The sequence below is a fragment of the Semicossyphus pulcher genome, unplaced genomic scaffold (assembly GCF_022749685.1).
Source record: "Semicossyphus pulcher isolate SPU_LCO1_2020_fin unplaced genomic scaffold, fSemPul1.0.p SCAF_4, whole genome shotgun sequence".
NCBI classification, from domain to species: domain Eukaryota; kingdom Metazoa; phylum Chordata; class Actinopteri; order Labriformes; family Labridae; genus Semicossyphus; species Semicossyphus pulcher.
The window spans coordinates 30,761,524-30,777,462 of record NW_027211715.1 but is presented as its reverse complement, the minus strand read 5'-3'; the positions used below and the strand labels follow the sequence as shown (position 1 = coordinate 30,777,462).

General features: G+C 39.9%; 1 protein-coding gene across 1 annotated transcript in view; it reads left to right on the top strand.

The window, feature by feature from the left end:
* Positions 1-15,238, top strand: part of LOC138607090 (BMP/retinoic acid-inducible neural-specific protein 3-like) — a 40,103-nt gene extending 24,865 nt beyond the window's left edge. Inside the window, exons 5-6 of the mRNA XM_069679641.1 lie at positions 5,015-5,237; positions 13,313-15,238. Coding sequence (XP_069535742.1) covers positions 5,015-5,237; positions 13,313-14,429 — 1,340 coding nt within the window. The 3' untranslated portion in view covers positions 14,430-15,238. The remainder of the gene's footprint in view (positions 1-5,014; positions 5,238-13,312) is intronic.
* The last annotated feature ends 701 nt before the right edge of the window (positions 15,239-15,939 follow it).

The following is a 15,939-nucleotide window of genomic DNA, read 5'->3' as shown; positions in this document are numbered from 1 at the left end:
TAAGTTTAAAATGCTCCCAGGCAGGGTCCAGTTTGAACTCTGCAGGTCTGGCGTTCCACATTTTGATCCCCTGATCAGAAAAAGCGCTTCGTCCAAGTGATAACTTACGAAAGGGCACCTTACAATCTCCATTAGATGCTCCAGGTGTTACAGAGCCTGATCGTCTCAGTGACACCAGGAGGTCACTGAGCACCTGAGGAGCCTGATGATGTAAGCAGTTATGGACGACTTTTAGATTAGATTTAATGAAATGATCAAAACTTAACATAGTTAATAATTTTAGAACATCACAGTGATGTGATCTTATCGGCTTCCCGTCTAAAATCTTCATGGCTTTATTATAAATCATCATCAGAGGTTTGATTGCTGAAGATGCTGAAATGTTTGACTGCTCGAGTCGATACTTTTCAAGCTGTTTTAAGAAATCTTATGTATACATTTATTTGCCAGCTTGATGCCTCAGGGAACGTTATCATCTTGGTATTAGTATTAGTATTAGGTATTAGTAGCTCTGGAGACACTTGTGCAGTTGCCTCCTTATAAGTCGTCGATTTTTTAAATATATATTTCACATTTTAAACCATGAATTGTTTTTGTGCTTTAGTATAACTTATTTTTGTGTATTGTCTTGTCCTCAAATATGTAATAAGGTAATACAGTTAACAGAAAATCTGCATGGATTTCCCTAACAGTGTTCCCGTGGTGTGACTGTGAGAAAGGCATCCGTATTCATACGAGCTATTAGCAAGAGAATTAATTATAAATACATGGACACACTGTATGGTGCAGTCTTAAATTACCTCCACAGTGTATCACATATTTCACCGAATATTTCCATCATGGCTCTGTTTCTTTGCTCCTGTCATTATTGAACTTTGTGCTGCTTCCACCGGCTCAGAGGGCGTCTAGCTGTTTCAATCATTCCCACCCTGCTGCCCTGAGCGTGTTATTACTGGCTGCATGCTTCTGTACTAAGGGCAGCTTGATTACCCCGCAGCCGGTAATAACCTAAGCAGCAAGGTGCCCTGAGATCTCTAGTTGCGGTGTTGTGTAAAATAAAGCAAAAAGTTCCCTTGAAACCTCCACTTGAATATTTGATGTAATACCGAACAACTAACATCGGTAGCAGAGCAGAGACATTAATAATCATTACTGATTGTTAAATCCACAGTCAGCTAATGGCTGGTGTGATTTGCTCGACCTTCCACTGAGCATGATTCGCTTTAATTAGAAAAAATTATAGTATTGTGCTGCTGGATCAGTTTGTTAAGCTTGTTATACCAACAAGGATTCATTATTAAAGCCAATAAAATCATGGCTAAACTTTGAAATCATATTAAACCATCTTTGAAACCAACTTGAAATTGAGAAAAAATACAATTAAAACTCTTTAAATCTCTATTTATTGTCATTTCTTTTGTTAACTATAACTAGATTAAAAACGTTATACTCACACATGAGGATGTTTACCTTTTAGAAGTGCTGGGTTTTTTTAAAAGTAAAATGCTAAATATTCAAGTTCCCAGAAAAGAGATTGGGGACAAATAACTTCTTCTGTCAACACACCGGTTCAACAAGGAAACTGTTTCGGGTCTGAACAGGAAGATCAGACCAGCTGTCAAACATGGCAGTGAGAGGACTGCAGCTGTACCACCAGCGCTCCAGCTCCGGGTGGCCCTGAGATGTTGTGCCACTGGATGTTTAATTAACTCACATGAATCCGGCCAGCAAGTTTATGTCAACAGAGAAATTGGAGCTATTGTGCTGAGCTGCTTTGTTAAGGCACTCGATGCGGAGTCAGTAAGCGTCTTCATATTAATAAAACTCTATTAAATTTCAGCTTACATCAATAAACCTTGATTTACTCAACAAAGATTCGATTTTTATGGTGCAACAAAGCTCTGCTAATTTCAAATCTGAACGTTTTTTTAACCTAATTTTGTTCAACTCTTATAAAATCTTATATTGGATTAAATTATCTTTGTTGGTGCAACCAAGCCTATTAAAAGGTCTTGTAAAGCTTCTGCACTGCTCTATACAGATGCCTGATTTTCTGTTTTCAGAGTCATATTAACGAAATTATCAGGGGGGGAATTTTCATTTATTTTTCTAATTTTTCTTTCAATTAATTTAATTCTAGCATTATTTAAAATACGATTATTCATGTCATTATGTCTCCTCGTAGTCTCGGAGTAGTTGACAGATGAGGACAGAATGATGTCTCTGCTTCGTCTGCACTCGTCCTGCTTTTCAAGGAATTATGAGTTCACAAACAAATTATTGTTGTTTCTTCATTGCTTGAGACTGAAAAGAAGCCCTCCAATCTCTGAGTCTTTATCTCCACCTCGGTAACTTGTATTTGTAGCTGTAAATAGGTTTTATCCTTTATTCTATCTATTAATTACAATGGATAAACTTTTGGTACCGCAGGCTTTATCGATGAGGTGTTTTAATTTCAAATGTCCCACTGTAACCAAAGACATTGGGGCAGCAATATTGATTAATGTCAGTATGTATAATATTGGTAGAGGTAGAGAGAGCGCGCAAATGCATATGGACAGCATGAGACACGTTGTTCCGCTGTATACATTTCCGTTTAGTGAAGAGTATGAACTGAACTGTAGACTGGAGACCTTGTTTACAGTGGGTCTCATATGCACGACTCCTCCGCAGGTGCAACCATTATGCTTATCATGTATTAATTGTTGGACAAAATTATTGGTAGGGACAATTCAGTAATTCCTGTATATTCCATCTCTACTAAATTTGACGCCCTTGGACTGTATAAATCGACAGTGGATTGAGATCCACTGACAAGAGGGTACAAAAGGTACCAGGTCAGGGGGGTACAATTGTTGGAGAGGTCTCAGTCACATTATATATTTCAATATTATGCCTTTTGTTGTAAAAACGTATTTGAATATTTCCTTAAAATTAACCCAGCTGCTCATCCACATAATTATATAATTATAACCTCATAATTTAGTCATTTAAGCATACTAATCATACCCTCAGCCTCCACCCCTTAATGTTATACTCAGTAATACACAAACAGAACTGTACGTGTGCTCCTCCACATCTGACAGTGTCTTCTATTTTTAAATGGATCCAGAAGGGAAGCGGCGTTGCCTTCCCGGTTTCAGCAGCTGACAGGATAATAACGGAGGGTAGAGACAGTGTTTCCAGGGATGAGCGGTTGTTGTCTTGGTGATAAAATAATGGTGGAGTTCAGCAGCAACTAGCAGTTTTCACCTCCCCAGGATGCTCGACACTATGACCGGGTTCAGTTGTTTTATGGTGTACTGTGTTAAAATCATTAATATCTTCTCCTGTGCGTGGAAATACACGCTGTCAATTCACACAACCACATATCACACTTTCTAAAACAACTTCAGAACGCAGAGGAACCATATTCCTTTTCTTTTCAATATCTTTAGCGGGCCTGACTGTGGCACGTTTTGTGAAAGCTTTAAGGTGATTTTTACACACCACATCTTCCGAACCCGTTGAAGTGTTTTGCTTGCAATTTTCCTTTGTTTCTTTGCAGCTCGTGTTACTTTTGTTTGCTTTGTCTCGTAGGATTTTTATGATTGAACATTTTTGAACAGGGGGATGATGTTTCAGTTGTGCAATCAAATGAGAGAAAAAAATGATAGATTTGTGGGTGTAGCGGTTAATCTCCAAGGTTGTATTAGGTACGCTCATTGATTTTTGCATCGATGCAAAGTTACCGCAGGTGACATAGAACGGCAGAGAGTGTAGGCTTAGAGAAAATAAAGAAACATCAATATGCTTAAACTTTCCTCAGCTAGCATAGAATTTTTGCAACTAATAGTGGATGCAGTGTTTGTGTTAAAATGAATTTTGGGAGGTTGAAGGGTGCATAATAAAGGAGTAGGCAATGCGCCATGGTGGGGCTTTACATCGGCCAACCCTTTGTGACAGGCTTGTTTCCGAGCCTGTCAGCAAGGGTTACAATTAGAAGTTAAATTAAAAGTTAAAGTTTATTAAAATGTATGACATAATTTTGGAGCATATTTACATCGTCAGCAGGGGGGGAACGGGCTTGGAGCTGAGTGACAAAGACAGGCCGCGGGAAAGATTTAAGAGAAGGATTAAAGCAGTTTTGGTTTGGGTCTTTCGAGTGATTTGTCGGCAAAAAAAGAACATGAAATATCTAAGATTTATCCTTTAAACTCCTTATACGATATCATACTACTGTATATGTTGAATGGCAGCATCTTTACTCAACATGTATAATTGAATGAACAAACAAGCTACACCGAGTTGAGTCGTCTCCTCTGGAGATCGTGCCTCTCATTTAAAAAGTAGGGCATGGAAAGCGCCCCTGAATAACCTTTTAATATATTTTATTACAAGCTGTTTAATCAACTTATTAATTTCACAGGAACATGGAATACACCTTGCATAATCACCAGGGAGGCCATTGACACTTAATTGGTTTTCTAATCAGATGCTGTATTATCAAGATAACGCTAACTAATTACAAATAGAGCAGCCGTTTTCTCATCAGTGCTGCGCTTGCATCGATTTTCCATGCAACCAATCATGATTACAATGATGATGATATTGTTATTGAATGTCTCGAAAATTTAATATGCGTTCTGTGCATTGTGTGTGCGGCACACAGCTGCTCTAAAGGGCCGACAGATATTATCCTCTGTGCTCCTTGTCCTTATTATTTTCCAAAGACAGAGCCGCAGTTTAAGCCCTGCAAAAAGCTGTCGGCTGTTCATTAATAGAAGAAAAAGAAATATTACCCCGAGTATTTAGCTCTGCCTTTTTTCATTAGCATATGCGTCAAACAATATCACTTCCAGTTCGCCCTGCGGCTTTTGAGCCCATGTGGCCTCTGCAAAGTGACTCTCTCGTTTGCGCCGAGTAAATTAGCCAAATATAGTTGGGAGGCAGTGACAGAGTGAGTTTTGGGCATGTTGGAGAAGGGGAAAAAAAGTCTTCAACTCTAATTTTGCATCTCTCCTTGCTTTCCCAGAAGAGTTTCAGAACTTCGTCCGAAGGCTTCCCACTTTCTACGCCCTCAACATGTCGGCCATTCAGTACTTCTGGAAGATGGAGCCGAGCGTTCACCAGCGCTACAAACAGCTGGAGCTCAGCAGCCAGCAGCTCCTGAGCAAAGCACGGCGCATCGTCAACAAGCTCTTCACACTCAGCAAGAGGTGCCGAAGTCAGCCAAAAATCATTATGCTGAGAGAGAGGTGAGAAGCTGCTGACCTCTCTGTGATGATGTGGAAGTGTGTGTGTGGTTGTGCATGTGTGAAAATAAGCAAAAATTCCAGAGCCTGCAGCTACATCACAAGTCCTTTCAAGCAAGCTGTGAACGGCAGTGCTCATTTATTCTCTTCAGCCGGCTCTGTGCACAGCGCTTTGTTATCCCTCCAACTAGGCATTATGCTAATAATCCACACAATGTATTAGCCCTTTGATATTCACAAGAGGTCCTACTGAAGTGAGCTATAGTGTCGCACCTGATGACTTGGCTGCACTCCCAGCCCAGGTCCTTTTTGCATCCAGGAAATCAAAGCTATCCTCCTGTGAAATTAAACTTTGCAGTGTTTCAAAGGAAAATGCAAAGTTTGGGAGATTTTCCTGTTGGCTAACTAGCCTGAGATGAAATCATAGACAAAAAGTTTCCCATGTATCCTCACTACTTCATCATCATCATCATCATCATCATCATCATCATCATCGTCGTCTATTTTTGTGTGTTCTCAAAAAAAGACTTCACAATCCGAGTTTATGAAAAAGGAATGTGATTAAGTCAGTGCGGGTTTTATTTTAGGAGCTAATTCAGGTGAGAAACCAAATATCCATCCTCTGCAATGTGATTTTAGCTGCAGCTACAGCCTCCATTCGCCCACTATATTCACTTCCTGTTACAAGTGAATTTAATCCCTGTTCATCCAAACAGTACATTATTCCTCATCGCAGCATTTTACCAAACACCTACATACACATGATGCACTGTTAACCCCAAAGCTGCTATAGACTCTAATTTTCTGCTTGTTTAAAATAGCATATGTTTCCACATATAGCCAGCAGTTGGTGTATACTTGTATGGGATATTTAAATAAACATTTACAGCCTTTTTTAGATGCTAAATTGTATTTCTTCTAATGTACCAATGGATTGCACTGAGATTTCATCATGGACTGTATAAAAGAGCCAGACTTAGCCACTGTGACATCAACCAAGGCGGTGTCCACTAACATTTTTGGAGCATAAAGTTTTGGATTTTGGCAGTCGCTATCTTTTTTTTTGGAGCCAGAAGTGACCATATTTGGATAAAAGGGGTGGAGCTTAAGGGGAGTGCGGGGTCAACAAATGACTCTTATAAATAAAGCTGCCTTGTCTTGCCTGGCCTATCCTCTGAAGGTAGTGCTAACTTGATTATCAAAGTGCACCGCTTATTCATATTAAATGTCAAATTAATTGGGATAAACAAAAATAAACAGCCGACTCCTTACAGCGTCTCATAGTGCAACAACGTGCTGAAGAAAGCATTTTTCAGGTGGCCTTGGTAGTCACCTGTCAATCACAAGGTAGCAACGCCCTTAAGCTACCTTGCTTTATCATCTGTTGTACTATTTACAAAGTGAACATCGTGCTGTATTGATTTTTGACTTGAAACTTGTGATTAAACTCATAAACCTATTTGGAAAATGCACAATTGAGTGATAAATCAAGTGAGAAGTAGGGTCATTTTCTCATAGAATTGTATAGAAATTAGTCATATTATTACTAACAGTGGCCCCCTGCTGGCCATTAGGAAAACTGCAGGTTTAAGGCACTTCTGCATCAGCCTCACTTCTTCGACCTGGAGGCTATGTCTACCTCTTATATACAATCTATGGATTTTACCCGCCAGTAAGAAGGCGTCAGTGCTCACAATTGCGAGTTTGGTCTCATGCAAGATATATAGATGGAGCCACAGGGTGGAGGGAAGGTAATAAAAATAGCCTGTGCACCTTTGATCACTGTAGACTGACCACTGCTACTGCAAACTGAACTTTAACTGGTGGAAGCAGCTGGACTATCCGCTGCGTTTTATCGAACACACACACTGTGTAAGTCTGAGTCCAGGCACTGTGAGAGGCTGAGAGAAAAGAGAAACACAAATTAAAAGATGCTTTACAAAGTTTCTTTAGCGGAGCTCCCCTCTGAGCACCACACACAAGACAAAGAAGCAAAGCGGCACCCTGATATCTTTCACAACTTTACCTTCCTGTTTCTTTCACGTTCCTCCTGCCCAATTGTTCAGACTTTGAACGGCTCACGGCAGCTCCAGTCCTGCACAATATGATGAGTTCTGTAGTTAGATACTATCCCAGCCTACTTACTTAGTTTTACCAATTTACCACATTGACCATCCACAACCCAACTCAATCACCTATCGCTCTGTTGGGCTGACATCAGTTTGTTAAACTAAAATGTCCTCATATATTGTACATAGACTTTAATAGTTATACTTAAATCATCTGTTGTTGATGTGTATTCACTGAAGTAGTCTAGTACAGTGGTTCTCAAAGTGCGGTCTGCGAAATAATTATAATACATTTATAATAAATTATATAATTGTGCTGTATCATTATAAACTGCATGTCTACAGATGAGGACCATTTGCCCCAATGAAACAAACACATTGTGTCCATTACTCCCACGTTAGCTTTGGACCAATAGAATCCGATATGATTGTGACACATCCTGAATCACTCTCACTCAGGTCGTAGAGAACCGTTCCTGCAGCTGTCTTGCTGCTGTTAACTTTCTGAAAGCTTTTAACATCAATTACTTAAAAAGTATAACTGCTGTCAAGCTGAGTTCACGAGCCATTTCAATAAAATGACCCTCTGTTTTAAAGTGGTATTAACATGATTCAAATTGAAATGTTTTTTTCTGTTTATCACTATGAAACAGGTCGGAAGTATTGATAAGTTTTACAATACAAAGAGTTCCAATTGCATCTAAGAGTGCAAATGGTAGTAAGCATATTCTTTATCGGTGTTACGATTATGAGGGAGTCATTGGAAAATGTTCTCCCCTGTAAAAAGTTTGAGAAAAGTTTGGCCTTGTAGATTTAACGCAGTGTTAATATTTATCCCAAGTTCTATAATAAAGACTGGTGCTTTTATTTTGAAGGAGTCATGCAGTTTGGCTTTTGTATTTGAGTCTTACATTTTTTCCAAGATTAACTGACATTATCACGCCTTCTTAAAGTTTTCAGTGTTAAAAAGTGAGTGTGAGTTCGTAAGCTAGCATAAATGCTATATTAGCTCAATGCACTGCAATTCTTATGATATATTTATGTTAATGAAACTTGACAGTCTGGAGAAATGCAATGTAATTGTAGTGTGATTTGCAAAATAACTGTAGTGTGTGAGATGCTTGACTAATTTATTATTTACTCACTATTTATATGTATTTATTAATTACTCATTTTAATGTTGTTGTTTTTTAGTTGCTCTATTTTCCAATGTTAACTGTAGCTATAAGGTGGATAATGTTAATGGAAAACTAATAGAGTGCTACAGGTAAACATAATTAACTTGAAATTAAATACTAGGTTCATTTAAAAGGTGCTATGATTGTGTCTACATAATTTATTCAATCTAAGGTTCATAATACAAGGTCTTAGTTGTGGATAATATTAGGAACATTATAAGGCTGTAGTGAAATATTCCAACAGGATGTTAATGGATGCTTATACCAGGTTTATCTTGTAATGTTGTGTTCACTGTGAGTTCACAGTTTATGTAGCCATAGTAGCAGCAGTTTACCAGTTAAACATAAGTAAATTGTATGTGAACCATCAGCTGGAGAGCTCCACCTTCATTGAAGCAAGTGTGCTGCACATACAGACTCCCTCTTGCAGAATGAAAACATGCTCACAGCTCAGAAAGTGTCTTCTCCTCAACCAAGTTCAGCAGCAGCTCTCCAGACATTCACTTCAAAAGAGTCCGACATCAGATCCTACTTAGCGGCTCATTATGCAATCAGATGAACTGCGGCTAACCTCATTTACATCCGTGGATTTTGTAAAAAACCCGGCTAAACAACAGGCTTAGTAACAACAGGCTTTGTGTCTACGAGCTTGCAGAGAGACACAGCATACAGACGAGAGAATAATATCAGATGAAGAAAAACTTAATGGTTAGTGCATAAACATGGCACATATACAAGTGCAGCGCCATGTGACTAAATGTTATATTAAATATTTGGCTGGGCAGTATCTGGGGCAAGTATACCGAGAGTAGTAAATGCAGTAATGACGAGAGTGGGAGTGATAAAAGCAAACGCTTAAACTGGATATTTTGGCTCCTGCTGTGATGTAACCTGATGCTCTTAGAACATCTAAGGAAGAAGTCTGTCACTCCATTTCACAGAGGTGACAGCCGAGCAGTTAGAATAAAAGTTGCAGTCCTTCTTTCACTGGAAGTATTGCATTTCTTCTCTATATCAAACTCTGGGTTTGTGATATCATTTCTACATTTTGTGTCGGCCCAAACACTAACAAAAAATGCACAATTTTTGTGTACTTCACAAAAAAATACAATGATTTGCTCTATTCTGTTGCATCTTCCCATATTGCCGTGTGTGTAATGACCTAGTTTATAGAGGATTTGTTTTTTCCTTTGTATAAAAGAAATGTGCATGCATCTCTGCAGCCATTATTCATGTACTGGAGCATCACGGTCTTTGTCAGATAAAGAAAAAGCAAACAGAGAAATATATGCTTTGCGACTTCACACTGCAAACCCATTTTGGAGTTTCCATTGTAACTTTTTAGCAAACTCTGTGAAGAGGTGTGTTTTTCCTCAGTTTTCAGCTGCACTATGCGAGTGTCAGAATAACAGGAATGGAGCCGCTGATGTGTTTTTTTGTGGCTCACAAAGTAAATATACATTGCTTTTAATGGAAAAGATGTAGTGCATCTTGTTTGGGGGAAAAAGTTTTGCTCACTAGTGAAATGGAATCTGTGGCAGAAGAAGAAAGTTTGCGTGTGGCATTGATCTGTGTGAAATGAGCTGACAGCCAGTGAACAGATTGCAGAGTGAACACCCAGCTTCTCTTTGGCCCGCGCTGCATACTGCGCCTCTGTGACAGTTTACATGTCCTGCTGACAGAATGCGCATTATGATGGCGGGACAGCTTCCTCTCCCTCGCTGTGCACAGCCTCCGACTCTGGAGGTGAGATATGCACAACTGACTCTCACTGATGAGTTTCAGAGGAGCTGTGCGACTGTTGAGACTGTTAACACATTATACTGACTTTGTTTTGACAAAATGTCACCAGATTTAAATTCTTTTTCTCTCTTCATCACACACCGCTACACACACTGATGCGGGATAATGTGTGCTTGCTTGTTCAAAGTGCTCGTGTTAAAATCGGATTTGAAAATGTCAGACACCACACTTCAAATTATCTCTTGACTTTGGCTCCACAAGAAAACTGTTTTTTTCTTTTATGTTTAAGAGATATTGCTGATCACTAAATAACTAAATAAAAGCACAATCTGTCAGAGTTTAGTCTGGCTCTATTTGATTCTTCACATCTTGATTGTGTGTTTAGTCTGGTACATTTTAAACAACTCTTCCAACCAGTACAATCGCATAGGTCTGTGTTTTTACTCGATTAGCACCCCACCCCTGGCCTGCACCATATTAAAATAAATGCACAAGTTATCTTAGTTGAAATATATTCATGGGTTTTGTAATACTCATGACCTACATGAAGTTAATATGTACTTTTGGTTTCACACAGGCCTTGAACGCCTGGGTAAAAGTTATTCTAATGTGTTACTGAATCACATTGTCCATGTTCGTTTCGTTTTACAAATTGTATACATATTTTAATTTAATTATGTTTTGGGGCCTCTCCTTCCTCCTGAAACGAACGAGCCTATTTGCTATTCAAAGGTTAGACCTTAGCCACGATTGGCTGACAGTATTTGGAGTGACTCCGTAGCCCCTCCCCCAGTGTGTGATCCCACTTTGGGGAGCGGACGCACGGCACTGTCACTCCAACGTTGTAGAAAACATGGCTGCTCTAGGGTCGGTTATTCAGCCTTAAATGTACAAGCCAGAATCACGAGGAGGTATCGGAATGGTGGATGAAATCTTGATGACTTGACTACAAGCAAGTGCAAGAAGGCAGCCTGAGGTGAATGACAGTGAATGACGATTGGTTGATTTCAGCGACAGCAAGGTTCTACGTAGAAACCTGCAGCTGTTTCAGAGGCGACCTGTTTAAAAATGTAATTCTGGAAAAACACAGAATTATGCAGTTTTCACTTTTTCACTGTGAACAATAAACACCCAAAAATTATTTAAATATCAACATGAATACAAATATAAATGTGGCCAGAAAAGTATTAATGCACATAGTGAACATAATATAACCAAAGAGTTACCTGTATGTAAGTCTACGATCACTTTGCATAATGTTATATTATAATCGTGATTTAAAGGAGCGCCAATACGAGTCTAAAAATGTCTCTTTAGAATGTTGAATATAAACAGTAAAACGTACAGAATTCAAGTACATGACCCCATTAAAAATACTGTATCTTTGCTACTCTTAATGTTGCGGTTTTCAAAGCAAGGGCTTCATATCCAGGTATCAAAGTCTTCGGTTTTGTTAGAGGAAAAGACTTTTGTTTGAAAATTACTTTAATCTGGTCTCCTTCAGCAACAGTGCTGTGTAAATACACATGCACTCTACATTCCTCATCAAATGTTTAGTGAGGGAAAGTCGGCAACAAACACCTCCACAGTGTTTGTTCCTGCCTGTGGAGACATGGGCTCTCCAGAAAGGTAGACATGTATTTTGAAACAGAAATATGCGTCTTTTATTTGCTCTGAACCTGCTTTGTGAAGTTGTAGAAAGAACCTCGGCTAACTTTGATCTTATATTCATAATAATAGTTAAATCCCCGGTGCCGCACACACACTGCGCAGCCTACTTATTATTTAGTCAAACAACTGTTTGGACAAATGTTATTTTTTCCTTCAGAAATATGCCTTTGAATATAAATTACTTATACGTGCAGTGTTGATCCATATAAATTAATTTAGCAGATGCACACGGCCACGAAAACAAAGCTGCTAACTCTGCGACAGAACTAAAGTGGATTCAGAAATGTGACAGATGTGGAACAAAGCAAATGATTTACGACATTATATTCTTGCCATGCAGTCCATCTGCTGCTTTTTTTCACAAACAAGCTCAGGAATTTTGATTTAGCATTACAGACTGTGCCTTAGAAGAAAAGAAACATTGTGCAAACAACTATTTCCTACCTATACAGTCCCCGACTCGACAGCATAATGCTGGACTGAATCCTGTATCAGATATCATGTGTGATTAATATTTATTAAGTTTAACAGGGTTATTTAAGGTCAGAAGAAATATGTGTCTTTTTCAGGAGTGTCAAAATAGTAATTGTACATTAGAAATTTGGGTTTTTCCACCGTGTATGGAAAAACTCTCTGTGTTCCTCGTGTGTATAATATCTCACTAATTATTTATGGAGTCAGATGACCTGATCCCGGCTAAGTTCCTGCTCAAACCCAGTTGAACAGACCCCTCCTCTTGTGGTGGGGACCGCTAGGAAAGAGGGTCTGACCTGCAACAGGCTGGCCACCTCCTATGGGTTTCTCATCTACCTACAGTAGAGAGCAAGAGCAAAGAAAGGGGGGGAGAATAAAACGATCGAAAAGAATTAAGAATAAAAAAGGGCTTTAAAAAAGACGTACAAAGGCGTATAAATAAAATTGTCCTGAGCTAACCTGCCCCAGATCCACCACGGCAGCTCTTTGTCCTTTGAGCCCAACCAGAGATTATTTTTCCTTTTGTCACTCATTTTGCTTTTTCCCCTCGATGTCTTCAACATAGGAAACGTCTTACCCACACAAACACATACACACACACACATGCAAACTACAATGCAATAATCTAAACCTAACATTATGCCCCCATTTTTTTCTTCATTCTTGTTGTTGTTGGGTCTACTGGGGGTTTTTGTTTGTTTGTTTCCATCTTCCCCCTCTCGACTTGTTCCGTGTTATGTGTCCTCAAAAAGACAGAACAAAGGATTTATTTCCCTCTCTCTCTTAGATCTTCTGGGGCGAGTAAATGCTCCTTTAGTTCTGTTATTTCTGTGATTACGTGTGTCCTTCAGTTCTGCAACACCATATGGTACAAGTGTTGGTCCACAACTTTAAAACATTTCAGCTACAGATTATCTTACCTACTCTTGTGTTTTCGTTACAGGCACTTCAGCTACTGGCTGCACTACATCCTCTCCATCATGTACTGCAGTGAGAACAACCACATCGGTTCCTACCTGGAGGAGACAAGGAGCTGCTCCTGCCCCTACGAGCACCCTCCCTGCCAGGGTGTGATCCCCTGCACAGTGGGCGAGGGCACCTCCTGTGCCTCCTGCTCCTATGAGAACCGCTCCCGCTGCGCCACCTGCAACCAGGGCTACATGCTGAGTCAGGGCGTGTGCCGCAACGAGGTGCCTGACTCCACAGACCACTACATCGGCTTTGAGACGGACCTGCAGGACCTGGAGCTGCGCTACCTCCTGCAGAAACGGGACAACCGCATCAGCATCCACGGGATCTTTGTCAGCAACGATGTCAGGCTGAATAACTGGTTCGACCCGTCTTGGAGGAAGAGGATGCTGCTGACGCTGAAGAGTAATAAATACAAGTCAAACCATGTGCACATGCTCCTGGGGATGTCTCTACAGATCTGCCTTACCAAGAACAGCACTCTGGACCCCATGCTGTCTGTTTATATCAATCCGTTTGGGGGAAGCCACTCAGAGAGCTGGATCATGCCCATCGACCAGAATAACTACCCTGACTGGGAGAGGACTAAATTAGACCTTCCCTATGACTGCTATAACTGGACTTTGACTTTGGGCAACAAGTGGAAAACTTTTTTTGAGACAGTCCACTTTTACCTGCGGAGCCGGATCAGAGGGCCTGCAAGTAACGGGAATGGAACTGTATATTATGAACCTTTGGAGTACCTGGAACCGGGGCAGAATATGGGCTACATGAAGATCAACAGCATCCAGGTGTATGGCTACAGTATGCACTTTGACCCGGAGGCGATCCAGGATTTGATTTTACAGCTAGACTACCCATATACTCAGGGATCGCAGGACTCTGCCCTGCTGCAGCTGCTGGAGATCCGGGATCGGGTCAACAGACTGTCCCCGCCCGGAGCTCAGCCTCTGGACCTGTTCTCCTGTCTGCTGCGGCACCGGCTCAAACTGTCCACCACAGACGTTGCCAGGATCCAGGCAGCGCTGCAGACTTTCAGTGCCAAGCAGCCCAACTCGATGGAATACGAAACAACCAAATTATGTAGCTAATAAGTGGGCAGGCGGCCAGGCGCACAGATGGCAGAGCAGTTATCACACAGGCCTGATGATGGTTAAGAGCAATTCTGGAGCCGTGCAGGGGACATTTGGGGGACATTTTCATTGTCGTCATGGCTCTCCAGAGTGCATTTGAGATCCTCATGTCAGCTTTTCGTATAAATTTGTACAACATTGTAGAATTATGGAGGATTTTGCCAAACTTGCCTCATAGCTTCTTTTTTTTCTCTCCTGGTGAAATAATAACTCTGACAGTTATGATGATATAAATTTAAACCACCACTGATATGTTGCCAGTGTGCTGACGTTCGTAGGTTGCACAAAATTGAGTCACTCACATACGTAAATAAGAGCTTTTTTCTGATGAAGTATTACCCGAGCAATGTAACCATGTCACAAATATAAACATTTCAACACCAGCATGTTTTTTTGTTTGTACTTTCCTCATCGCATTTATTTTCTCCGTGCAGAAATAATCTTTTGTTCCTCTTTTACTCTCCATGCCCTCCCATCTAACCGGGGACGGGCACCTCATTGTTTCTAGCTTCCCATCCAACAGTAATCTCACTCCTGTTTTTAGACTCTACTACACATTTTTGTAAGAAAAGACTAGTAAGAAATAACCTTAAAAAAAACAGACGCTGTAATACTCCAGATTTGCCGAAAAAATGACACCACAATCACAATCTATGTTACATGTGCTTTTATTTTTATAATGCTGTTGTTTGTGAAACAAAAAGGTACAAAAATAAAATGTATAATACAATTTGTTAATACACTAAATAAATACATTTTTATGTGTGGTCTATAGATGGTGTACTTTTCCTGCATGTCATTCTGCATCTTTATTAAGGTTATTAATAACACCTCTGTCACATGCCAAGCGTCTGCTAATGTCTCTTTGTTCAGGGATAAGTGAGTTAGCCTGACGCAAGGCCAAACGTACAGGATTATGCAGCTGCATCATAACAGAGATATTTAAGGTAAATCCCATTAAGTAATTTTCAGATTAAAATTAATGTTTGTCATAGAGGTATGATGATTCATGTTAATATGATTTTAAATGACAACATGCTACATAGGCTATTGAGAAATCATCATTATAAGTTGGTGTCATTATCACAATTAATCCTGATTAAGAATTTAATACCAACATGTGTTAGAAATATTCAACAAAGGAAATAGGTACCAATCCATAATGAGACTGGGACACGACATAATAATGGAAACAGGTGTAAAAAGTGTAAAAACTAAAGCTACTGACGGCTGAATGCCATTCGGTTTCTTCTCTTTGTTGGTCCTGGAATTGTGCGTACAAGCTCTCTAGCTTTTATTGCATGTGCACTTTATAATGCAAATTTAAATTCCTCAAGGACTCTAAGCACTCTTTGCACCAAACCATTAAGCAAGCAGCTCCCTGAATATGGTTATGTATTATCTGCTCAACAAATGAAGCAACATACGTCCCCATGCATGTACATCCATGCAGAGGACATTGACAGAA